Genomic DNA, 27065 nt, shown 5'->3' on the forward strand with positions numbered 1-27065 from the left:
CCAACGTCCCATTCGAATGGTAACCCGAAAGGACATACCACACCCCTTCTAACTGGATGAACCACTCAGAAAAAAGCACACAAAAGCAGATGTTAGCTGGCCAGCTGTACAGGTGGACACTCTAATAACGCAAGTGACTTAATGCACATAAAGATCACGTCAACTGGCCAAAGTGCAGCCTGCCACTTTAAAGACGAAAGTAGCTGAGAGCACTGGAAAGCTGAAGTCATCTGGACAGGAGTGCAGGCGGCCACTCTGAGGATGGAAGTAGCTGCATACTTACTTGTGGAGCGACGCGGGTTGTCTGCAGCTTGGCGCAGTGACCGTATGAGCGCGCGCGTGTTCCCTGGTGACCATGCCTGTCAACACAATTTTTTTATACCAGCTTGCCCTGCTCTCACAACTAATTTCCTAGTACACACTATTATGTTGTTTAAGTTGGTTATCAGACGTATTAGTTTATCAGAATCATTGCTAAGCTCAAAACGTCTTGTGCATAAAAATCTAAATACATTTTTTCAGTCATTTGCAAGAGTTGACAAATTTTTTACTAAAATTTTAGATTTTTTTAATATTGCCATATTAAAGTTAATCATTGTAAAGAAATAGATTATCCTAAAAGGTGTGGACAGTAACAGCGTGGCTATATTTATGTTAAAATACAGCGCCACTCGCGGCGCAAAGACGTGATAGAATGTATATATCCCCCTTTATAAAAAAAGATAGCGATAAAAGCAAAAAAAATAGGTGAAGGCGTTACGTTATTTTGGATGATGGATGATAAGCTGTCTCAAAACATATAGTTACACACTACAAATTAAGTGATGCCTATACAGAATGATAACGCAACAGCCCAAACCACTTTGTAATTATGTAGGTATTTTTAATATGACAAATAAATTTATACCTAACTTTCTATTTATGTAGATGCTTTGAAGGTAGAGTATAAGTATGCAAAGAAAAATGCGCTAATTATGCAATAAAAATTCAACAGGAAGGAGTTCAGAGCGCATGCGCATTTCGTTCAATTTATTAAAAGGAATGATATAGCGTTACTCCATTCCCTTTTTTAAAAAATGAAATATATTTAGTAACACATGAAAATAAATGTGGGATTAATTTTAATATTAAACTGATGGTTCAGCTAAAAGTTTATTTTTCATGCTGAAAACATTGAACACAATTTCTTAAAATGGTTGTTTTTATTTACCTACTTGTTATTTAAAGCTGAGAAAACTGTAATAGATAATTCAAGACATCGATGGTATTTATCCACCACTTTGCTGCTCTAAATATTTTTTTTTTCACTCTAACTATATTCTTTAATTAATCATATCAAAGAATTGTGATTACTTCCAACGCACTTATTGGAGTACAACCCCCCCTCCTTTTTATATTTATTTTTTAAGTTTTTCTATCTACTAGATAAATTATTTCACAGTGTGTTTTCCTATCTAAGGGATACTCAGCAAGTCACAGCCTGTACAACTCCTCCTGCCCTTCGAACATGCAACCAGGAGCTACCTCCGAGAGACAGCCCTGACAGCCAGGAGCTGCCACTGAATGACAGCCCTGTCACCCAGGAGCTGCCTCCGAGGGACAGCCCTGTCACTGCTCATGCATGTCCACCTGGCCAACATCTCGCTGTCACGGCGTCGTGTACACATTAAAAGGCCGACAAAATATGTTTCGTGAGATCGAGACTACGATGTAAGTAAAATTAAAATACAGATTTATTTTAGAACTGAAATTTTTTTTTTAAATCTTTACGCAACATGATTTTATGTAAAACGAATGAATACACGTTATAAAACACAGTAAACTGAAATAAATAAGAGTCGGTTAGTAAACAATAAGTGGCAGTCGTAGAGCTGGGTGATGGGTCACGCACGGTCAGACGAACTACGCGACACAGAAGTGCCACACAGCGACACAGAAGTGAAGCATGGAGAGGATGGGACCCACCTGCAGGTTGCTGGCCAGCACCAGCGCGGTGACACACAGCCACTCTATTGGAGCCATGTCTGCTCGGCGCAGAGCACCGCGACGCTTTATACCAGTCCGTCGTCGCGTGCGGCTGTCTTCCGGCAGGCACCTAGCGTGACGCTGCTGGCACGACCAGTCGCCTCCCGCAATGCCCAGGTTCAGCCTAACGCACTTGCAACTGCCTAGGTCAAGCCTGATGCAACATAAAGTTCCCAGCTGAGCCTGACGCTTGAGAAATTCCTTATGTCGAGCCTGACGCACGAGCAAATGCCCAGGTCGAGCCTGACGCACGAGCAACTGCCCAGGACGAGCCTGATGCATGAGCGACCTTCTAAGTCGAGCCTGATGCACGAGAAACTGCCCAGGACGAGCCTGACGCATGAACAATTGCTTATGTCGAGCCTGACGCACGAGCGACTGCCCAGGTCAAGCCAGATGAACGAATGCTCCAGCAATTGGAAGCTGGCGCAAGAAGCTGGAGTACAAAATGATAGTACAGGTGTTGGAGGCGTGGCCAGGTTCACTCTGCCCAATCCTTTGTTTAGTTCTTCGAGGGTTACATACATTTACGGACTGCAGGAGTGCCATGTGGCTAACAGGCGAGGAAGGCACTGCCCCACTCTCACTTGGCCTGGAGCTGGCGCTTGCACATAAATGTCAACATTGTTCTCGTTAAATAACTTACAGCATAATTTTTGCTTACGTACCTTCTCACACTGGTGGAGTGGTAGTTGTGCTATGCTGTGTTTTTGCTGACCCAAAGTCACAACCTACAGATGACACCATCTTATTACTATGTAGACTGTCGTTCTATTTTCTGGAAATCTCCTTCACTCGCGTATTTTCACGAACTGCTAGAGTGCAGAGTTAGATGGTCATGGCGCTGCACAGGTTTCAAATGGAACTGCATCTGGCATATTATATTTGTGTCTCATTACATAAATCTTAGACAAATTCCGCAAATTTGTGCTCAAACTTTGTCGGTCCGAGATAATTTTTTAAAACACCTGTTCGTTCAGATTGTATCGAAGTTCTCGATGACTTTGGTTTGGTGGTTAAAACTCAATGTTCAAAAAAAAAAATATTGTTAGGCTGTATTTTGGACTAAAGCATTTGTGTTCAATCTCGATGTCCACGCAAACGACCTCGCGGACGAAAGCATTTCATAAAATCACAGAGGTAATTAAAATATACATTAAATAAATAAAAAAAGATCTACAGAATTTCCAATTTAAAAAATTGTGATTCCTAACAGTTGTGTTTTGAATTAAATTATGCACCCGACAGTGTGTGTCTATTTCTTTAGTAAATATGTTAGGGATTAATCACATACGTTCCTTTCAATAGCAAGATTTCAGCAACACCCTGAGACTGCACGAACGAAGCCGCTGGTTATTGGCTAATATATCTATATACTTCCATAGCCAGAAATGTTGTAAACGTTCTTCCTACGGTAGCGCACAAGAGTTAGAAATTATTATAGCCACCTGTGAATTAAAAAAATTACTCATTTTTATTATTCCACACACTCAGTGCACATACAGGTATGTATACCTACTTACTATTTTTATGATTTAAAATTGGCGCGAGTTAACTTAGACAGCAAGAATGCTCTATTGAAATAGATTTTCACTAACTATAGGAATACGAAGAAGCTACGTCGTTAACTAATAAATTCGACGGAAATTATTTTTCACAAATTTTTTTTGTGGATTAATCTAAAGGAACAACTTCAGTTTAACTTTCGCGTTGTTTCTATGATTCTATGATTCTAAATACCTGCACCATCCTGAGTGAAGAATGACAACCACCATTATAGTTATAGCGTGATCTCGTTTCAAGAACTGCGTTTATAATGATATCAACACATTTTTGACATGAATTTCCGACAGGAATATGAATGACTATATCACGGGTTGGGTGTCACTTCGGCTGTGGAAATGACACCGCTTAAAACTCGTAAGTAATTAAAGTTACAGAGTTTAAGTAAATATATCTTAGTAGAGCAGACTTTGCTTGTGGTCGTTACGTATGCATATGTTAACATTTGCAGTGATTGCGTAATGAGCATTGGTAACGAGCATCGAATTGAGTCGGTAAGTGCTGTACCGCCGAAATAAATAGACCGTTTAGCGACAGAACGATTAAGACACAAAAAAAAAACTTAAAAACCGACTTCATATCAAAATCATAATCTTCAGAGAGCATTACAAAACAATATTCTGAATTCCCCGTCGCTTTTCGCGTGGTAGACGGCTCAGGCTCGCTCGAGCAATAGTTCCGCGGCTCGTTCGGGGCTTGTTTTACCCCACTGGCTCATATCTCTCAGCAGCTTTAAGATTCTCGTGAGTAAGTACTGAGTGGTGCTAGTTGAGTGGAATTACTGTAAAGTGACTAATTTTGGTTCTGGAACCAATCAATCGCTAAATGCCTAAGAGAAAACAGTTTGGAGAAAAGAAAGAAAAACAGCCAAATATTACGAACATAATTAATTATAAATTCAAAGTAGTGTCATAGGTACGCAATGAGGAAAAACGTAGCTGAGAGAAATGAGTCAGTGGGGCAAAATGAACCCCCGAAAGAGGAGCGAAATTTGGTTCGAGCGAGCCTGGGCCATCTACCACGCAAGGAGTGACGGGAATGCAAAAAAAATGTTTGGTGATGGACGTCTATATGGTGTCTGATGATTCTGAAGTTGATATGCAGTCAGTTTATATATTTTTTTTATTTTTGGCGTGTCAATTTTTCTGGTGTATTCGCCCGACCGTCAGTAATACGGTTGTAAAATTCCCATAAAAAGAAGCAACATCAATTATGTTAAATTATTTTATTTATTTCTTACATGACATTCCCAATCAGAGCGATGGACATTCATGAATAAAACCCCTGGCGGCTTTAGTCCAAAATACAGCCTAACAATATTTTTTTTTTTGAACATTGAGTTTTAACCACCAAACCAAAGTCATCGAGAACTTCGATACAATCTGAACGAACAGGTGTTTTAAAAAATTATCTCGGACCGACAAAGTTTGAGCACAAATTTGCGGAATTTGTCTAAGATTTATGTAATGAGACACAAATATAATATGCCAGATGCAGTTCCATTTGAAACCTGTGCAGCGCCATGACCATCTAACTCTGCACTCTAGCAGTTCGTGAAAATACGCGAGTGAAGGAGATTTCCAGAAAATAGAACGACAGTCTACATAGTAATAAGATGGTGTCATCTGTAGGTTGTGACTTTGGGTCAGCAAAAACACAGCATAGCACAACTACCACTCCACCAGTGTGAGAAGGTACGTAAGCAAAAATTATGCTGTAAGTTATTTAACGAGAACAATGTTGACATTTATGTGCAAGCGCCAGCTCCAGGCCAAGTGAGAGTGGGGCAGTGCCTTCCTCGCCTGTTAGCCACATGGCACTCCTGCAGTCCGTAAATGTATGTAACCCTCGAAGAACTAAACAAAGGATTGGGCAGAGTGAACCTGGCCACGCCTCCAACACCTGTACTATCATTTTGTACTCCAGCTTCTTGCGCCAGCTTCCAATTGCTGGAGCATTCGTTCATCTGGCTTGACCTGGGCAGTCGCTCGTGCGTCAGGCTCGACATAAGCAATTGTTCATGCGTCAGGCTCGTCCTGGGCAGTTTCTCGTGCATCAGGCTCGACTTAGAAGGTCGCTCATGCATCAGGCTCGTCCTGGGCAGTTGCTCGTGCGTCAGGCTCGACCTGGGCATTTGCTCGTGCGTCAGGCTCGACATAAGGAATTTCTCAAGCGTCAGGCTCAGCTGGGAACTTTATGTTGCATCAGGCTTGACCTAGGCAGTTGCAAGTGCGTTAGGCTGAACCTGGGCATTGCGGGAGGCGACTGGTCGTGCCAGCAGCGTCACGCTAGGTGCCTGCCGGAAGACAGCCGCACGCGACGACGGACTGGTATAAAGCGTCGCGGTGCTCTGCGCCGAGCAGACATGGCTCCAATAGAGTGGCTGTGTGTCACCGCGCTGGTGCTGGCCAGCAACCTGCAGGTGGGTCCCATCCTCTCCATGCTTCACTTCTGTGTCGCTGTGTGGCACTTCTGTGTCGCGTAGTTCGTCTGACCGTGCGTGACCCATCACCCAGCTCTACGACTGCCACTTATTGTTTACTAACCGACTCTTATTTATTTCAGTTTACTGTGTTTTATAACGTGTATTCATTCGTTTTACATAAAATCATGTTGCGTAAAGATTTAAAAAAAAAATTTCAGTTCTAAAATAAATCTGTATTTTAATTTTACTTACATCGTAGTCTCGATCTCACGAAACATATTTTGTCGGCCTTTTAATGTGTACACGACGCCGTGACAGCGAGATGTTGGCCAGGTGGACATGCATGAGCAGTGACAGGGCTGTCCCTCGGAGGCAGCTCCTGGGTGACAGGGCTGTCATTCAGTGGCAGCTCCTGGCTGTCAGGGCTGTCTCTCGGAGGTAGCTCCTGGTTGCATGTTCGAAGGGCAGGAGGAGTTGTACAGGCTGTGACTTGCTGAGTATCCCTTAGATAGGAAAACACACTGTGAAATAATTTATCTAGTAGATAGAAAAACTTAAAAAATAAATATAAAAAGGAGGGGGGGTTGTACTCCAATAAGTGCGTTGGAAGTAATCACAATTCTTTGATATGATTAATTAAAGAATATAGTTAGAGTGAAAAAAAAAATATTTAGAGCAGCAAAGTGGTGGATAAATACCATCGATGTCTTGAATTATCTATTACAGTTTTCTCAGCTTTAAATAACAAGTAGGTAAATAAAAACAACCATTTTAAGAAATTGTGTTCAATGTTTTCAGCATGAAAAATAAACTTTTAGCTGAACCATCAGTTTAATATTAAAATTAATCCCACATTTATTTTCATGTGTTACTAAATATATTTCATTTTTTAAAAAAGGGAATGGAGTAACGCTATATCATTCCTTTTAATAAATTGAACGAAATGCGCATGCGCTCTGAACTCCTTCCTGTTGAATTTTTATTGCATAATTAGCGCATTTTTCTTTGCATACTTATACTCTACCTTCAAAGCATCTACATAAATAGAAAGTTAGGTATAAATTTATTTGTCATATTAAAAATACCTACATAATTACAAAGTGGTTTGGGCTGTTGCGTTATCATTCTGTATAGGCATCACTTAATTTGTAGTGTGTAACTATATGTTTTGAGACAGCTTATCATCCATCATCCAAAATAACGTAACGCCTTCACCTATTTTTTTTGCTTTTATCGCTATCTTTTTTTATAAAGGGGGATATATACATTCTATCACGTCTTTGCGCCGCGAGTGGCGCTGTATTTTAACATAAATATAGCCACGCTGTTACTGTCCACACCTTTTAGGATAATCTATTTCTTTACAATGATTAACTTTAATATGGCAATATTAAAAAAATCTAAAATTTTAGTAAAAAATTTGTCAACTCTTGCAAATGACTGAAAAAATGTATTTAGATTTTTATGCACAAGACGTTTTGAGCTTAGCAATGATTCTGATAAACTAATACGTCTGATAACCAACTTAAACAACATAATAGTGTGTACTAGGAAATTAGTTGTGAGAGCAGGGCAAGCTGGTATAAAAAAATTGTGTTGACAGGCATGGTCACCAGGGAACACGCGCGCGCTCATACGGTCACTGCGCCAAGCTGCAGACAACCCGCGTCGCTCCACAAGTAAGTATGCAGCTACTTCCATCCTCAGAGTGGCCGCCTGCACTCCTGTCCAGATGACTTCAGCTTTCCAGTGCTCTCAGCTACTTTCGTCTTTAAAGTGGCAGGCTGCACTTTGGCCAGTTGACGTGATCTTTATGTGCATTAAGTCACTTGCGTTATTAGAGTGTCCACCTGTACAGCTGGCCAGCTAACATCTGCTTTTGTGTGCTTTTTTCTGAGTGGTTCATCCAGTTAGAAGGGGTGTGGTATGTCCTTTCGGGTTACCATTCGAATGGGACGTTGGCAATCACTTTGAGAGGTGGATACGGAAGTGCTCAGGTTAGGTGAAATGCATTATACCACCCGATTTTTATTTAAGAGTACCTGAGTTATTTTTGTGCATAGGGCACAGCTGAAGCCAATATAAAATAATTGGGAAACATTACGCTAATAAGCCATTTGTTTCCAGACACAGTGATTTTTATGGTTCAATAAAAATAACTGAATTTAATTGCTGAATATTTCTTAAAAACAATTTTCTTCTTTGATATACTTAACAGCATGGGAATTATTTTCTGTGTTCTCCAAGAGTAAAATACAAACCAATAAGAGTTAAAGAAATAATCAGCATATTATTTCTTATTTAAATAATAGTTGCTTCCATAAAAATATTAATAATAAGCTTTGTTACCTATTATTCAATTCCAACAAATGGTGGTTATTGATATTAATACAAAAATAAATAATTTAACAATTCCACATTTGATTTACAAGTGAAATTAAAAGTTCGTACACAGAAATATTACTCGCACAAATGCACTGCAGTATACTTCTATCTTTGACGCGCCATGGCCATCAGTAACTTCCTGTCCACATACGAGATTCTGTGATATACGTGACACATACGTGTCTATGTCCGGGCCAGAATAATTACTCGATCAGCACAAAGATTCAACTGTTACGTTATGATGGCAGTTCAAGCATTGTTATTTTAGTTGTTTTTTTTCTTATTTCCGGCTTATGAAGTAAAATCCTGTGTAAATGTTTCAACATATATATGGGGAACATTAATTTTGCTAAAAATGTACGCTCATTTACAAACAAAACCATTATATTATAGCTTACTAAACTAGTGGATTATTTTATATTTTATATTTCACAGGTTTGAGTGCTTGGACGTCTCCGAGACTTTGTTAGGGAAAAACTATCAAAATTATTTTTCAACCATTATTAAGAAATAAATTTGAACGCATATGTATCTATTAAGTTATAACTAGAATATAAAGAAATCATATCTCTAAGCATACTTCCGCTAAGTACACATATTATACGAGGACTGCTTATTTAGTGGGCCAGTTATTATCACAACGAACATATTTAAAGTTAACAAGGTAATCAGAAGAAAATACAACTTTTAGTTTAGTTATATATTTTATTTTAGAATTTGAAACAAACAATGAAACTAAAACTCATAAAAGTATTCATATACGCTTTTATTCTGCACTCTACATTACGCAAGGCATGTCATCACGTACCCATTAAGCAGGCAAGCACTCTCCTAATTTAAAAAAATTATAATTTTGAACTTTAGGCTTTAAATCAGAGAAATATCACCCTTAGTTTCAAGCATACAGTGATGCATATCACGTTCAATGTAAGCTGTAATACTGCACATCGGGACTGAAGAACATTAGAAATGGTAACCAAAACATTGAAGATTCTTATGTTAGGAGTACGAGATGAATTTCAGGCGCAATCAATACAAGGAACGCTAGAAATAAATATATAATCGTGGAAAAACAATTTAATAAGCTCAGCACAGAAGAACCTATCGCTTAGCAAGCCTGAGTAACAAGTGACACAAATAACAGACAGTTTACATCAATAGGGCTACGTGCTTTAAATAATATTTCCAATGTGGAGTACTGATTCAAAAATCGTATGGACATTCGTTATTAGTGCTTCCAATGGTTGACATAGGAATACCTCAAAAATTACAACAGAGATAAAACCAAACACTCAAAGAAATTGTAAAAATCATCAATTGTTTATGTACTCTCTAGGTATTTGACATTTGACATTTTCGATAGTTTTAGCTAGTTATCTGTTCCTTTGTTATTCATTCTAAAGGTTTTTCTATGACAGCCGGCGTATATCAGCAATGACGCATGTCGATTAATAAATTTAAATATAAATTCAAGCAGTCATGCTGACATTACTACGGGAAAAATATTTGAATTATAAACTCTTGAAACGATTTGGTCCATTATACAAAGGCAAGTAATGAACTTTCTTGACACTTACAGTACATTAACAAATAAAAATTTGTAACTAAAGCCAATGTATTGTGGCATAACGAAACAAAGCATTAGGCATTTACCTGTCAATGTACCCAGGTACCTACAAGAGTAGGCGAGTTTAGAGAATCGCGTGGTTACAACTACGCCACGAACAAGTGAAGACCCACTTACACTGCTCCCACTGTACAAAATACAAACATTATACAAGTAAAAAGATAAAAATTAATAACATTTTTGGGATTTCGCTTGCCCAGGTGATACTCATATCGCTAACGAAACGCGAGTATCTCGACACTGGAGGCGTAATGTAACCGGATCCACCTCCCTATTTACACCTTGTTACAGGCGCATATTTGGGATGGACTCAGGGAGCGCGCGCTGAGCGGTGATTCGACACGACATTGAGTCTGGCCGTGTGAAGGCACTAGGCCAAGAGAAGGAGAAAACTTCCAGAGAGAGGGTTTGTTCCAGAACGATCGGGTAATTGTTTTTCTCATCCAGCTGGAACCAACCATATTTTTTGGAAAGGGGTCTGGGTTAGGGAAGACTCTACGTGCGTCTCAGACCGAAGCTTTTACGCCTAGTCATGCTGGGTTTCAGCCATGCAGAAATGGTAGCATGCAACGTGTGCTTGCATAGGTGATTGGCCAGCCATGGCAGCAATTGATGCCATGGCTTACTCACATATCTTATATCTAGACTATAACTAGTTAAGTTGGACCTAGGTAAAAACCTAAATAGACACAGGGAAAACCCTGGGCTCATTCATGCGAGGTTAGATATTACAAGCATTAAGCAGGCAGGTTCAATATAGGACAAGAAGGGTGGCCTGAAATAAGAGTTGTTCAGGACAGAATAGTTCTAAACACGCTGGGGCCCTGGGGTCGGTAGCTTGGGCCATGCGGCCCGCATTGGTGTTTGTACGCGGATGGATTGGGACCAGGACGCATGCGCCCCTGGTGGCGGGCGACAGTACTCAGTCAACCAGCGGCTGCCAGTCAGCGCGTGTGCTTGAGACTAGGAAAGAAGATGGGGTTGAACCAAGGAGCATGTAAGAAGATCTGGAGTGGACATGTGTAGGGCGAGAGCGAAGCCAGCCGGTTGCGAAGAAGGGTTGAAAAGAAAGAGGAGGAGAGCGTATTTCTACTGCAAACGCAGCCCCAGCCCACTTGTCCTTGAGGTTTGAGTGGCGCTGGTGTGCGGCTACAATGGTGATTTCCTGTATCGCATATGGCTGTACAAATCGATGGAATTCCAAGCCGGATGGCGTTGCTTTTCACATGTATTAAAGATTTTTTTTTTTCATTTGTTAACTAAATTAATTCCCAAAACTTTTGAAGCATCAGAAAAAAGTGGCAAATGTTTTAAACAGAAGTAACTAATCTTCGAACTTTTCGAAAAACCTAAGAAAACTATTTAACAAAGAGAAGTAGTTTCAGTTGTATAATTCTTTACTTTTTTCATAGATTTCCAAAACGTGACGATCAACGACAGATCTGGGAAAAAGCGACAAAGCGGAAAAATTGGACTGCGTCTCCGAACCATGCATTGTGTACAGTGCATTTTGAAGACAAATGGGTCTTAAGAAGCGAAAATCTAGCTCGATTAAAGGATGATATGGTGTTCGGTATATTGTTTCCCTCAAAGGAACGGTTTCACAATGCTTTTAAGATATTAGATAAATCCCAACATAAGTTTAAAACATTTCTCTTAAGAGTGTGCTTCGTAGCATTAAAAGACGCGCCTTAATTATTTTGCAAATTTATCATTGTTATGGTGACGATGTCAGGGGTTTTCGTATTTTTTTTAGAAATATAGTACAGTATGTATTAGCAACTACGTTAAGAACTGTTATTTTATTCACACAGAGAAAAGAAATACAAAATGCTAAAATTTGGCGTCTGTCTTTTTATATCCTATATAGGCTTGTTATTAGATGTGTGTTGTAACATGTATAAAAATGTTAAATATATTCAACAATATTTGGTAATTATATATATTTAAAAACTTTTATGTACGCTACTTGAAACTACGTGAAAGGTTTTCAGTCTATAGAGGCCTATTCTATGATTTTTTAAAATTATTAATTCTTATGCAAACAATTAATAAAATTGAAAGTTTCTTACATTGTCAGTATATGCATAGCATTACAGTTATTACAAACAATTCTCTACCAGTGTTAAGCTAAGGTTTGCATGTTACGTTGGTTGAGTAAGTAGACTGGAACATGAACATGATATTGAAAAGACTTCTAACTTCTACTAATACACGTATATTACAAGAGATTTGTAATAGATTAAATGAAGTAAGTAAGAATTCGTTTTTTATAAACGTTGTGTATGAAATTATAAAATTTGAGAAGTATAATAACAAAAAGAAGTGCGTTACGAAGACATATGTCAGTAGTGTTACCCACTGAAACATTATTCCCACTTCAACTCTCTGTAAAAATAAAAGTATGGGGTTGAATGCGTCAAGAGTGGTATATAAATAAAATTTGAAGCTTCTTCCTTATTTCATACGCAGGTGTCCCCCACCTATAGTTGCAAACAAAAATTTTTCCTCGATGTTGAAATTTACTCTGCGTATTCACAAAAAAATTTGGCAGTAAATAGGTATTTAATTTTAAAAAATGAAAGTATTCATGTTTCGAAAAAAATATTAAAGCGGTGTGGGAAAGAATGTTTACAGATAATCCAGTAAAATTTTCAGTTTAATTGTTTTGATAGTTTCGGAGCTGTTGCGAGTTTAGTTTGGAGGATTTTTCCGCCGCGCGAGGCAAGTTTGGCTTGTTTTAGTTTTCTTCCAGCGTAGGAAGCAGGGAACAAACGCCGATACCCGGCTTCACCTCGCATCCTCTGCTGGCCTTCCCTTGTCCTCTCCAGATGTATTACTGTATATTAGCTCCATGGGTTGAACGCTACAATAAAACCATTGTAAGTTAATTCGTTAATTTATCGCGAGCTGGCACATCGTATCTCACTCCAGAAGGAATGGAGTGTCAGGTCGCCTGTCGCCAGTAAAAGGCAGTCAGCTGTTAGTGAAATTATCCAGTCTGTCATAGCGAAACCCTAACTGAAGTATCTACGCTTTAGGACCTGCAAATTAATTAATTTGAAATGCTTAGCCATTAGTTAATGCATCGGGAAACACTCATGGAAGGATAAAGTTGCAGTTTGACCTGTCGCGAGTTGGCAGTAGGTCAGTTATAGAAAATATCCAGTCCTTAATTGTAATCCCTTAGCTTCAACTACAACGCATTGTGATTTATGGTATTCTAAGGGCTGAAGAGTAGCTTAACCTAAGTTTATAAACTGCCAGCATACTTTTATTAAGTGTGACGGTATTTTTATGAACAAATATGTGTGCGTCCTGCCCGGCTTGATGTTAAATAATAGGGCAAAGTTCCCTCACCCATCCGCAAAACCAGGGCTGTGGTCGGTATCGGGAAACTGCTACGCTGTGATTGGCTAAGCGCTCAAAGCTCAGCCAACCACAGAGAAATATGGTGGATGTCGCGCAAGCACCATTTAGGGCGTTTAAATTTCTGTGTCTCGTCCGGATCGTAATTACCGAGAGATGAAACAAGTGGGTTTTGATGTTTTTTACATTCGTCATAAAATGCTTTCGTGGTTCGGACATAAAAGTCATGTACCTAAGTTTTCTGTGTTCGTCTCGGAGTGTAGTGTCTACGGGGCAGTATATGGGGGCGTCTGTAGCAATGTTAATTCATATGTTTTGTATTCGCTGAAGTTTCAAGAGGTGTGTTTTGGCTGCCGTTGCCCTTACTGATGCTGCGTACATAATTACAGGTCAGATGAGGGCTTTGTAGAATCGTAGTCCGTTCTGTACTCTACTGCCAACGCCCCTGATCATTACTTGGCAGAGTGCACACATTCTGCCGTGTACTTGTACTCCCTTCGGTTCTATGTGGGTCCTACACAAGTGTTTGTGAATTATTAGGACGCCAAGGTATTTTGCGACGTCCTTGTGGTCAATGTCTTCTCCAAACAGGGCTATAAGTGACCTACGATCAACTGGCGGTAGGTTTTTGCGAGTAAACACCACTGCCATGTCTGCACCGCTGCTGCATCGCAGTGAGCGAGGTTACTCAGTGGCTAATCGTAGGTTGTGTGACCTGCTGTACAGGACTTTGTTGTCCGCATAGCAGCCTAGCTTTACGAGACTATCCTCTTGCTTAGGCAGGTAGCTTATAGTCGAATTAATTGTCACATAAAAGGCTACATTGATGAAAAACACCCTTTACTGGTAATTTTTTAATGTGATGTCTGCAATGGCTTTGTAAGTGATTTCTGACGTTTTGCCTACACAGTTATTCCACCGGAGCCACCATATTGAAAAAGCCTCATAAATTGCATGTTTTCCAATACATTATCTGCCAAAATACACATCTGGCAAAAGGTTTCGTACCTTCTATTCTAAGAGTGAACTAAATTTTATACACATTGAGATAAAATTTGTTTTTTCTTGCTTGAATATTTTCGAGGATACAGCTCTCCAAATTTCAAACATATTTTGAGGCCGGGCCCCATCAGAGTCCCAACTCCCACTGCAAGCACAAAATCCCTGTTACTTCCCACAAGGTAAATACTTGCCCAGATGGGGCCTAACCTGCATATTAAAATTTCAAAACCAACGTGAACATCAAAAAACCTATGCTGAAAAATGTAAGGTGGCAAAAACATTGACCGAACACATCAAATATATTTTCAAAGTTTATTGTTAATCTTAATATCTCACAAATAGTACAAAAATAGTTAGATCTCATAAATAACAAATATTTTATAATTTATAAACAATAAATATTCCTGACTTTGATACTTTTCTTTGGTTTCAATACTTTAGGCTAGAAGAGCCAAAAATTTATTACAAGGTACATTTAAATGCTTAATGACTTTAAACCAAAAATAAACAAACCATTAATCAACTCGCAAGGAAAAGGTCTTTGGAGAGCTTAAAATCAATTAATTATTGAAAGCAATATGGCCGCCAACAACAAACAAAAATGCACAGGAGGTGCAGCAAAATTGACCAAGTGCCAATCCACATTATGAACACCTAAAGCAACACTAAGCTTAAACAGGTGCATCATATTCGCACAAAACACAAGTCCAATGGTTACTACTCACAGTTGTTTTCATCATTATCAAAACTTTAAACTCTACTGGCCATATCATAACAAATAATTACAACACCCATACTTAGCTCTCCAAAACACCTTGCCTTCTGTCAATCTCTCTCTCTCTCTAATGCCTCATGGTGATGTTGGTGATGGTCCTGCTGCTCCATGCCTAACTGATCAAAATCCCGGGCTTATATACCCATTTCTCACCCCCCCCCCCCCCCTTCCCTCCTATTGCCCCTCTTATCTCTCGGGATTAATAGAGATAATTTTCGAATGTTCTAGAAAGATCTTCATACCAGTTCACATAATCGATAAACAACCAATTTCCGGGATTTATTCTTCTTCTTGCTAAATTCGGAGTTGGTAACACTGAATTCGATGTTGTGTAGGAATGAAGTCTCCACTTTGTCTATGGTATTTTGTTGAAAGTGCACTGTCTTCTGCCGCACACAGCCGTAGCTTATCTATGAGTCGTGACGTCACAAGAGGTCAGTTTATTCCCACATGTCAACATAGAAGGTAAGCTTCTTCATGTCCTTAAATGTTTTGGTGGTGGAAATTTAATTTAACGTCTTGTGACCAGACACGGTCACAATTTTTTCATTACAAAAATTTGAACTTTTAGCTATGTAGTTTTTTCTCGGTATCTTATACACGACCAGACTTTCAATAAAATTTTAGAGGAAACAAGAATTCTGTGGAAGGAATCCCGTGGAAGGAATTCTTGGGCTGTCATTGTGCCGTCTGATATTTAAATTTGTATGTGTTCTTCTCTGCGGTCGTCTTTGTGTTGTCCATAATACCTGTTTAGGTTCATCATTGGGTATATCTGTTTGACATAAGCTGAATTAGGCTTTTTCTCTGTGGGTTTAGGTTTTCACGTTTATTTCCTTATTTGCGTTTTTGATTTTTATCCATGACAAAGCGTGCAAAACTGCAAAGGAATATAAATAATTAATTGTATAAAATCAAAATTACCTATTGTATGAATAATTAAAACACATAAATTAAGATTTACATGAAAATAAAATAAAATTTTACATGTAATTTTTATTTCATTTAACTTTAGAATGCCTAGGTTGTTAGATATTTAACATATTTAAGCAATTTTCATGTTTGTCTGCAAATAATTCATATGTTTACAAATTTTATTATAAAGGTTTATCTTAGTCTTTGGCAAATTCCTCAACATTTAATTCTGATGTAAATGACCAAAACAGTATTAATTTGCTACTTTATCTTCAAAATTGACCTTAATGTTACAATTATTTATATAAATATTTATGTGGAAACTATTTCCCTATTTACACACATTAAAAATATTTGATTAGGTATCTTCTAATTCAATTCGGTACAACAAATTATACTGAGAATTTTGTTTTACTTTTTTTTTTTTTTTACCAAAGTTTAGTTTATATAACCATTCAAATAATTCGTTTTAAATTATGTAACTTTTGGCCCATTGCAATTATCCTTAATATCATGAAAATTTATTTTTACATTTTTAAAATAGTCCCTTATTAAAATATTTAATTTTAAATTAATTTAAGCTATTCTTTGGTAACAATACATTTGTTACACTATAGTAAATATTTTAACCAATATAAATTTACTTTCAAATAATTATCTACATATGTATAGTATAAATTATAGTATAAATGACCAAATTACACAAAATAATTTATTTAATTTTTGCATGATGATAACAATTATTAACATAAACAAAAAAAAGATTTAAATGATGATAGAAATGAGATATTGACTTGTTTAAATAATATTTATTTTTTATATGTATGTATTTTTTCTTCAAATGACATATATGTTCAAACAAGATGTTTTTAAGTAAATATACAAAAACATGGTTTAAGAAGTCATTAATTAAAGACTATTATTTTGTGGTTAAATATTTTTTAGTTTTAAATTAACTACCTATTTTCTTTAAAACTGGAAATTACATATTACTTTTTAAATACTTTACCATTTAAAAAATTACTTAAATTATTTTTTTTATTCAATTATCACTTTTTAGGTATTTACAATTACTTTTTAAAACAAAGTTACTATTTTAGATTTCAAAATATTGTAGTCAAAATTATCATCTATTTTTATATTTAAATTTTCCGAATATATTTTATATATATCACTGAATTATAATTTTTCCTTTATATATTTGTATTAAATAAATATTTTCCTTCAAAGCAGTGTAATGAAAGTATAGGAGGCGCGTGGCCGTTTCATGTTTTCCCGACGCCCTTGGAATGTTGGCTCAGTAAACAATTCCTGGGTGATGCAGTTAACCCTAGCCATGGAACTATGAATTTTTTCGGTGCCCGGTCGGTTGTCGAACATACTCAACCATTAAACTACATATGGCACAGCCCGCGCCCGGGCTCCGAGGCCGTTTGTCTACACACTCTGAACTTTAGACTTGGAATCGCACCATGTTGTCGTCAGTCGTCAACTAGTCGTGAAGGAGGGGAGATAAAAGTCACCTGCACAGGTAAGGGTCTACGAGGAAGATGACGAGGCGTGACGTCAAGGCTTGACGTCATACTTAGTTGCTGATTGTAATCCCGCTCCAGCGAGTATACCGCGCGAGTCGGCGAGTGGTGAAGTTCTAGCGGAAGCATATCCTCACAGAGCCCTACAGAAGAACCAGCAGAAGTCCCAGCGAGTAGGGACTGGATCCACCCCAACCACACCTCAACTGAGGCCGCAGCGTGCCGTACTGGTCAAGCCAGCTCAAGGCTAAACATATGCCGAGTTACTTAAGGGCATTAAAGGCAGTATAAATCCAGGAGATCACAACGTTGCGTTCAGGAATATTCGTAAGACCAAAGATGGAGTGGTACTCCTCGAGCTGGACCATAAGTCAGGCCACTGCCCTGCTTTCACTGCAGCTGTCAAGGTTGCAGTTGGCTCTGATGGCGCAGTAAAGGACCTCACACCTAAGACCATAATCGAAATCCGTGACTGTAAAGGACGTTCATGCGGCACTGATTAACTTTCCCAGTCCCATTGCCACTATACAAAGAATTCGCATGTCAAAACCAACCGAGAGGGGACAACGAATAGCATTCGTTGAGCTGGATGGGGACGAAGCTGTCAAAGCTTCAAGAGGCTGGACGCATCAAAATCAGCTGGATGAATTGCCGAATAAGGCTGTCAAAGACGGTTTCTTCGATCCTTCAAGTGCCTAGGCTACGGACACGTGTCAAGAGTATGTACTAGTCCTGAAGGTAGTAAGCTCTGCTTTAAATGCGGTGTCCCCGACCATAAAGCTGTGGCCTGCAGCAGCCCCCCTCACTGCCTGCTATGTGGTGCGCTAGATGTGAATGGCCGAAATGTTAGCCACGTACCTGGCACCGGAGCTTTCACTGTATTCCATAGAGCGTTAGGAGGGGATTCAGATAATCCAAAATGACAACTTTCGTGCAGTGCAACCTGAGAAGAGGATGGACTGTGCCAAATATTTTGCACCAGCACATCTCTAAGCAGAAAGTTGATGCCTGTATTATTTCGGTGCAGTACTGTAACTAGGGAATGCAATGTCAAGACGATATCGCTAAGTCGAGATCTCGAGGGATAAGAAATTCGATCTCGGCGAGATCTCAGCATTTATGATATCTCGAATGGATTTCGAAAAGTATAGTTTTAATTAGATAACTGAAACATGATTGGAACTGCCTAGTATTTGTGATTATAATGCGAGTAAGATATAACATGAATTATTGAAAAAAAGTCTTTATTTTTGTAATTTTTTACTTATGTTATGTTAATGAACACGAAAATTCGGACCCATAAAATCTCTTATAAAGAAAGTACTTATTTTAACAAAGATTATGATAGTAAATACAAAAATTTACCAAAATTGTTATTTCCAAAATCACTCCTAAACTAGGAGTGATTACGAGTGATCACTCCTAACTAAATTAAGTGATTTTGGAAATAGCTACTTAAAAAACAAATAGTACTTAAAGTGCTGTCGGATGAACTGCATCTTATGTAAGTCGCTATGTAGCCAGCGGCTGGAAAGGCCCTCTCAGATTCAACGCCAGTTTGTAACAGCGTGACCAAGCTGTTGTATGAAAATTGCATAAACATACCCCTCGATCCTCCACACTCATAGAGATCCATCTCTTTTTTAATCACGGACTCTAGCCTGTCTGTAATAGTAGCAACCCACGAGGAAGGACTTTAACAGGCTTTCAACATATCTTCTAGTTCCTCTTGAAGACTTCTATTTGATCTTACAGCAGAACGTAAATTCGTATACTCTGCAATCATTGAAAGAAGCAAGTCATCCTCGTTTGCCAAGTTTGCTGCAGTACCAGTATCTATTTCATTACCAGAAGTTGAGGTCGAGGCTTGAGAAAGATTATCTGGTTGTGTAGTGCTGCAATGTAATCGTCTGATTATATTCTTAATTTCCTTTCGTATAATATACCTGCTAGGTAATTGAAAAGTTTCGTCGCCCTTCAATAGTTCTAAATTAGCCTAATAACTAGCCAGAATTTTTAAATACAACAATGCAGCAGTTGCATTTGTACGACGCTCGGAGATCCGCTTTTTCATCGACTCGGCTAGTTTTTCGGACAGTGGAGTCTTCTGGTTCTATAACTTGCGAAGCATGAACCGCAACGTATATTATGCACTTACTATTTCAGTATCGCGGCGGCACAATAACTCGATGGCCAGTGTTATTGGCTGGAATGTATTTTCGAAGTCGCTAAGAACTGCATGTTCTTCATACATGAAAGAGTAATCGGAATTAGAACTGAGAGAGAGATCGATTAAAGCCTTGGCCACACATTGCTTTTCTTTATTGTATGTGCTTATCATATTGCAAAGGCTAGACCAATGAGTTTTACAATCAAGAACCAGTTGTATTGTCTTGCCACCAAACTCCTGATGAATGTAATTCTGAAGGATATCATACTTGGTGGGAGAGTTCTTTAAAGCTTGACACATTTTCTTAGTTTTGCTACAATCTAATGGTATTCATAAGCCAGATCAGCTTGTCTCACAGGTAAAGAAAAGCATAAACCATCGTAACTATCTTCCTCCTCTTCTGTGCTGTGATTCGTGTTTTGTTCAGGATTAGGTTCTAGATTTTTTTATAAATGATGTCTGTTATATCTAACTGTATCCCGTGCGCGTAGCAAAACTGTTGAAGCGGTTCAATCAGACGTCCGATTTCCTTCATGACACTGGCTCTGTCTGTGGTTATACCAACTATGTCATTGTCTAGGTATAAATCATGATCTGATAGTTTTTCTTTTAAAAGCTTAACACAAGACTCTAAGGACATACTTCCAAACATGCGTGCCAGTCCAAGATTCCAGAAAGTAGGCTGATTGTTGATAGTTGTATGAAAATTTATATTCAGAAAGTGCTTACTCATTCCAGATGTCCATTTATCAAAAGAGAGTGTAAATCTATAGTCGTCGTTCTTTAGCTTTCGAAGATATTATTTCAATTTCATTTTGAGTGTTATACCATAATTCATCACAATTAAAAGATTCTTCATGTCCTCGGATGTGCAGAAAACTCGAAAAGCCAGTAAATCTTTCGCTACCATTCGAGAAATAATTTTTTCTTTAGTCACGTCACAGTTGGATTGACAGTAATCACTGATTTTCTTCTTTTTAGGGGGCGTTTGGCATTCGATATTTTCTTGAGCTTCTTTGTCTATGTGATGGTGGCACTGACGACATCGTAGTAGATGCTGACGACGACGACGGCAGAGACGACGACGACGCAGCATCAAGTTGCAGAGTGGTTGATGTCCTTCGAATTCCCACATTCAGTGTTTTTGTGTCAATTTTGTGGATTGACTTCATATGGACATGTCATACTTTTGCGGAACTGGCAGTAGTTTTCAAAATAGCTTTACATGTTTTGCGTTTGGCTGTCAAATTATTCATCGCTTTCTTAAAGTATCTCCATACTGGCAACGAACTATTAAACTCAATCTAAGGTTAATTTTGATTGTTTGTCGACATTTTAAAAGTATTAACTTAACAGTCTAGCACTTGCGTAACAAAATAATACAAAATTTCATTCAATTAACCCATAAAAACATATAATTTAAGCACACCATGACAGCAATTGCGCAACCAAAACAATTGTAAACAAACAAGTGCCTGCACGCACTCGAACATCTTCCGCTCACTTACTCTAGTCAGAACTATATCACTTAATCTATTGTATTCCACTCGCCCTACATCGTGAATACTCGGTAATAGTCGGGATAGTTTGCATATGCAGTCCGACACTTTCCTTCGCCAGTCAGCGACTCCCTCGCGCGCAGAGAACACGCGTCATGCATCGCTGACTATTGCCGCTCGATCTTGTCAATCTTGGCCAAGATCTCGTTATATTATGCTTCGAAATTAATCTCGAAAAATAAGGCGAGATCTCGGATGATCGGGATCTCGCAAGATCGAGATTGCATTCCATAACTGTAACACATCATCTACAAGATGGCTGTCCGACGCTTCAGGCACCGCAGCCATTTGGTTTACGAACCCAGCCATCCGTTTCCTCGACAGTGGACAGGGTGACGGATTTGTGTGGGCTAAAGCTTCGCAACTCACGCTATTCAGCTGCTAACTATCTCCGAACAGCATTTGGGAATTCCGTCGCAAACGCGGTGCAATCGAGGATGCTGAACGCCAGGTGGAAGGCGAATGCATCGTCGCCGGTGACTTCAATTCCTAGTCGGTGGACTGGGGCATGTCTTGGAATGACACTCGCTGTGATGAAGTTTCTGACATGATTTATAGATTGTACTTCATCGTCCTAAATCGAGGCCACACTTCTACCTTCAGAAGGCCTGGATATCAGGAAACTATAATCGATATCACTCTCGCCACCCCTAGGATTGCTGCCTCTGTCTTTAACTGGGAGGTCCTTGAAAACTATAATGCAATTGACCACCAGTATATCCAATTTGCCATTGCTAAATCCACTAGCACTAGCTGCAGTCTAGATGTGGGTACACAGACGAAGCACTCGAACGTTTCGAAGCTATATGATACCAAACTCGTCAAATTTCTTGCTGAAAAATGGCCCACTCTCAATGGGACCCTTCCGGCTACGAGATCTAAGGAAGACACTGAGGTACTAACGAACGCAGCCATGATCCTCATTGCTGACGCCTACGACATTTCCATGCCAACACTATATGCACGGGGTAACTGCAGACCCAACTATTGGTGGACCCCAACTATTGGTGGCAGAGCTCAGAAAGCACTGCCTCGCTCCCAGGCACAAAGTTGTTAGGATGAACCGCAGGAACCCATTAACTTCTTACGCAGCTGCAATTAATTTGGAGTACGCAGCCGCTAGAAAAGCGATAAAGAAGGCTATCAAAGACAGTAAGAGAAATTGTTGGAGGGACCTCTGTAACGAGCTTGACAATGATCCTTGGGGCAGCGCCAACCAAATTGCGTGTAAGGGCCTAGGAAAGAAAAGTCCTGCTCCACGAATGGACCCTGAGTCCATTGAGGAGGTGATGTCTGACCTCTTCCCACGTTATCCATTTAGGAATCCTAGGGAACGCTGACAATCGTCCGAGATTCCGCCGTTTACTGTCCGTGAAATTCAAGAGGCAGTGAAGCCTAAAACCAGGAAAAGCGCAGGGGCCAGGTGGAATACCAACAAACGTTATCAAGCTAGTAGCGAATGAGTTTCCCGACATCCTTCCTCGTGATGTATAATGCCTGTCTTTCCACTGGAAGTTTCAGCAAGAGATGGAAGCATCAACGCCCTGTGCTATTAGATAAGGGCAAGGGACCACCAATCACGTCATCATCGTACAGACCTCTATGCATGCTGGATGTAGCTGGTAAACTGCTCGAAAAGCTCCTCAAAACCTAAATAACGATCGTAGTAGAGAAAGCAGGTGGGCTTGCTGACAACCAGCATGGCTTCAGGAAAGGCAGTTCAACGATAACTGCAATTGAACACGTACTCAAAATCGTGGATAAAGCCTGGACAGGCAACCAACGAAACAGAAGAGTCTGTGTTGTTATCACATTCGACGTTTGGTTTCTTGGGAGGATATACTTGATGCTCTCTAGGAAGACTTCCAAGTAGAAGCATATCTCTGGAACACGGTAGACGACTACTTTAGGGAAAGAACACTAGAGTACGACACAACAGAAGGCCCGATAATCATTAATGTCACCGCCAGAGTTCCACAGGGGGCTGTGCTTGATCCAGCCTGCTTGTACATCTGCTACAATGACCTACTATGAATGGACTTCATTGAGAACACCTATCTCGTGGGGTTTGCCGACGATGTGGAAGGTCTCGTTCTGGCCGAATATTCTGAAGCAGTGCGCAAGCGAATAAGGGTATTAGTACAATCACTGCAGGGTTGGCTGGATAGGCATGGGCTAGAGCTTGCATCTAATAAAACAGAGATGGTAGTACTCACCCACCAGTGCTGATTTGACTGTCCTTTCACCGTTAACATCAATCGGGTAGATATAACAGCCAAACAATCGATTCGGTACCTCGGGATCGAAGTTAATGAAAAACTCCACTTTGGAATGCATATACGTACCACGACGGAGAAGGCAGGTAAGACAGTTGCTGGACTTTCGAGAATCCTGCTTAACACATTTGGCCCGAGATACACCAAGCAGCAGTTACTGTTAAACATGGTCCACTCCATATTACTTTACGGTGCCCAAGTATAGGCAGATAGACTGGTACATCGCAGCTACAAATCCAGGCTGGCCTCCGTCCAAAGAAGAGCTGCCCTCCGCATTGCCTGTGCCTACCGAACGGTGTCTGAAGACGAAATTCTCATGCTAGCAAAAGCAGCACCCAAAGACATAATGGCCCACGAGAGGAAGAGGCTGCACCGAAGACGAGCAGCCGGCCCCCTGAGCGAAGATATACGCAAGATCGAGCGAACGCATACAATAGCTGAGTGGACGTGTAGGTGGCAGTGCTCGACTAAAGGGTGATGGACTGCAAGGCTAATTCCAAAGCTGGACAAATGGCTTCTGTGTAAGCACGGTGAGTTAAAATACTTCCTGACTGAACTCATGTCAGGGCACGGGCAGTTCAATGAGTACCTGCACAGAATGATTCACAAGCAAACACAGTTTTCTGACTACGTTGAGAGTGTGCGGGATGATGCCAAGCACACATTCTTTAGGTGCAAGCATTGGGCCGAGGAGAGACAGATAGTATGGGAAGCATTCGACTATCCACCCGAACCAGAGACAATCGTTGCATCTATGCTTGACTCCGAAACAGCATGGTGTGCGATATCTGACCTAATCGAAACAGTCATTAAGACGAAGAAACGTGAAGAGCTGTCAACAGCCAACAACAGCTGAGAACAAAAGCGAGCAGTAGGGGCCAGACTGAAGTAATTCGAGAGCGGTTTCTAGTCTGGCCGCCCTCTGCCCATGGTGAGGGTTAAAAGAGAGAGGATTATTTTAAGTGGGTAAAAATCCCACACTACCAACTCCACCTAATTATTCAGATTCCCCTTCATTGGTGTCTTTTTAAGATTTTTAACCTCTCTCCCAAAAAAAAAAAAACAGTCCTACCGAGTTAGTTCCTTGAGCACAGCGAGTTGGCATCAACAAGGACCAGATTGCCATCCAGCATCGGAGGGCACCTCCGGAGGTTCAATACACCCGCAGTCCGAGAAGAGGCTGCCCCGAGGTGTCAACAGTGGAGGATTCCAATGAAGGCTCCAGCTCCAGAGTCGATGGTACTGGAGGAACCAGCGAGGACTGGAGTCGAGGTCTTCTTTTAAGGCACATGACAACATATTTATGTCATGTGTCACTCGGCGTCAAGATTCATTGAGAAGTCGAGTTAAAAATAAATTTGCAGTTGCGGTATGTTTTTAATATGACCTTAAAATAAGTCTTTTTAAAAGTCATTTTCTTGGACACGATAACAGAAGTAATGTTTCTTTGTGTCATAACTGTTTGGTTAGCAAGAACAGTCCTTATCACCAGGCGAGTAACATTTTGAAATAGCCAACTTTTAAGATTCAGTCTGTAGTGGACACTATACTCACTCGGCGAATAATAATTAAATAATGGTTATACTCGCCAAGTGAGTTTCAGAATGTTAGTTCCATTTTGTAAATTGGTAACGAAATGTAAACTAATATCTTTGAGTGTCAATAAGTCAATTTGGTAAAGTTGTAACTATTCATCATGTATTCGTTATTAATCGTTGTTTGTTATTTATTCTAAGGATATGTGTCGAAGATAAACACAGCTGCTAGTGAACATGATTTAGAAATATGTAAAGAAATATTTTCAAGTGTTTTAACCATGTCGTGGATTGTAATACTTATGTCTTAAATAATCTTGGTAACTGATACTTGTGTTACCTGCTGTTTACTAACCCACCTGACCCCGATGTGTTGTGGTGTGGTAGCCAACTGTAGCATTTACCCTTCAATATCTATACTGATCCTGAGGAATATAGTTGATGGCTCACGTCTATGTGACTTATAAGATGTAATCATATTTTATTATAAAAAACCAAAAGAAGTTTAGTGAATTTTTAATAACTTATTAATAATTTTAACAATCATTATAGCAAGGAAATCTCTTATGCCATTTTAGGCTCTGAATACATGAGCAACAATCAATAAAATATTCTCATATTACCTTAGTAAACAAATTACTAAATTGATAAATTATATGCTAACATGGTAAACACAAGCCAGCCAGGATTATCGATAAGGTTTGAAATGCCATGTGATATTCTGAAGTTCTTCAGGTCAGTTACTCGTATTTGATACAATGGCTGTGAAGGAAGACAGTGAGGGAGTTGAGGCGGTGACCTGGCCAGTGGAGCGGTCCACGGCGGAGTATGTGGTTGCAGGCGGCGCGGGCCACGCCGGGCCTGGCAAGAAGGACGGTGGTCCCCGGTCGCCCACAGACCGGGCGCAGCGCGTGCTGAGGCAGGCGGCAGGTCCTCCGCCATACCCGGGGTTCGAGGTACCCCCAGGCTACCCGGGGTCCGGCGGCGACTGGGTGGCCCCCGACAACGTTGATGTCATCATGGTGCCCATCACCGTGGGACTGAATGGCGAGTTCTATGGTCTCTACCTCTGCTTGCTTGTTTGGCACTGCATTGCAGAAATCCCACAGACCTATGTACCAGTGCAAGTATAGTGCCGGTCACACAAAATACAAGTTGGTTGTGACTTACTAGCATGGATCAAGTTTGCTGTGAGAATAATGCTATGGAATTTGGTGGTTAGACTGAACCTTTCCATTTTTGCGAGAAATACAAGGTTTTAATGGTCTAAGAAATGCTGGTGTTTATTTTTTGGTATCTTGCTTGAAGAGCACCCGTTCAGATAGTACAACAAGCTTTGAGAGACGTACGTGTACTCTTACAAGGAGGGGCCATCCATAAATTATGTCACACGAATCATGATTTTTTGCCCCCACCCCCACCCGGGACTCGTCACAGATGGTGTGACGTCACAAACTTTCCAACTTTACATATTGAACTAATTTAATTAAAACAGCAGTTTTAAAATTATTTTTAAATTCATTAAAAATGTTTTAAACAAAATATCATTAAATCAAACATTTCTTAAAATTGACAAAACAAAAAACTACTTACAGAATGAATAACTAATATTTATATCAATGAAAGATACAAAAGTCAATCATCTTGTGTCCATGGACTCTGAACCCACTCCTCTATATTGCTTATCACTGGCATAGCAGGCATTTCGTTCTCATTTTGGTTGTTAATGTCAGGAACTCAGAGGCCATTTGTCGTTCAACCCTGTTGAATGCACTTCTTCCCGGAGCGTTTGTGGCGGGAGTGCGTCGTTTGCCCTACAGGCGTTTGCCCTAAACGCATTTTCGAAGAATATTCTCGCATTCCTCATTCCAAACGGCGTTTGCCTTAAAATCGTTTGCCCTAAAGGC

The 27065-nt window shown here is 39.8% G+C and overlaps 3 protein-coding genes across 6 annotated transcripts in view; 2 read left to right on the forward strand and 1 right to left on the reverse strand.

The window, feature by feature from the left end:
* LOC134529805 (uncharacterized) overlaps positions 1–2038 on the reverse strand; it is a 47585-nt gene extending 45547 nt beyond the window's left edge. For all 4 annotated transcript variants that reach the window (XM_063364276.1, XM_063364268.1, XM_063364285.1 and 1 more), the window contains exons 1-2: positions 1966–2038; positions 284–359 (exon numbers count right to left, since the gene is read on the reverse strand). In XM_063364276.1, coding sequence (XP_063220346.1) covers positions 284–359; positions 1966–2022 — 133 coding nt within the window. In that variant the 5' untranslated portion in view covers positions 2023–2038. The remainder of the gene's footprint in view (positions 1–283; positions 360–1965) is intronic.
* Positions 1–27065, forward strand: part of LOC134527278 (uncharacterized) — a 466201-nt gene that overhangs the window by 154459 nt on the left and 284677 nt on the right. The window lies entirely within an intron of this gene.
* On the forward strand, positions 5938–26291 carry LOC134528598 (uncharacterized). The gene is made up of 3 exons (XM_063362350.1): positions 5938–6010; positions 7617–7692; positions 25999–26291. Exons 1-3 carry the CDS (start codon positions 5954–5956, stop codon positions 26289–26291), a joined length of 426 nt encoding a protein of 141 aa, XP_063218420.1. The 5' UTR covers positions 5938–5953.

The sequence above is a fragment of the Bacillus rossius genome, chromosome 1 (assembly GCF_032445375.1).
Source record: "Bacillus rossius redtenbacheri isolate Brsri chromosome 1, Brsri_v3, whole genome shotgun sequence".
Classification (NCBI taxonomy): domain Eukaryota; kingdom Metazoa; phylum Arthropoda; class Insecta; order Phasmatodea; family Bacillidae; genus Bacillus; species Bacillus rossius.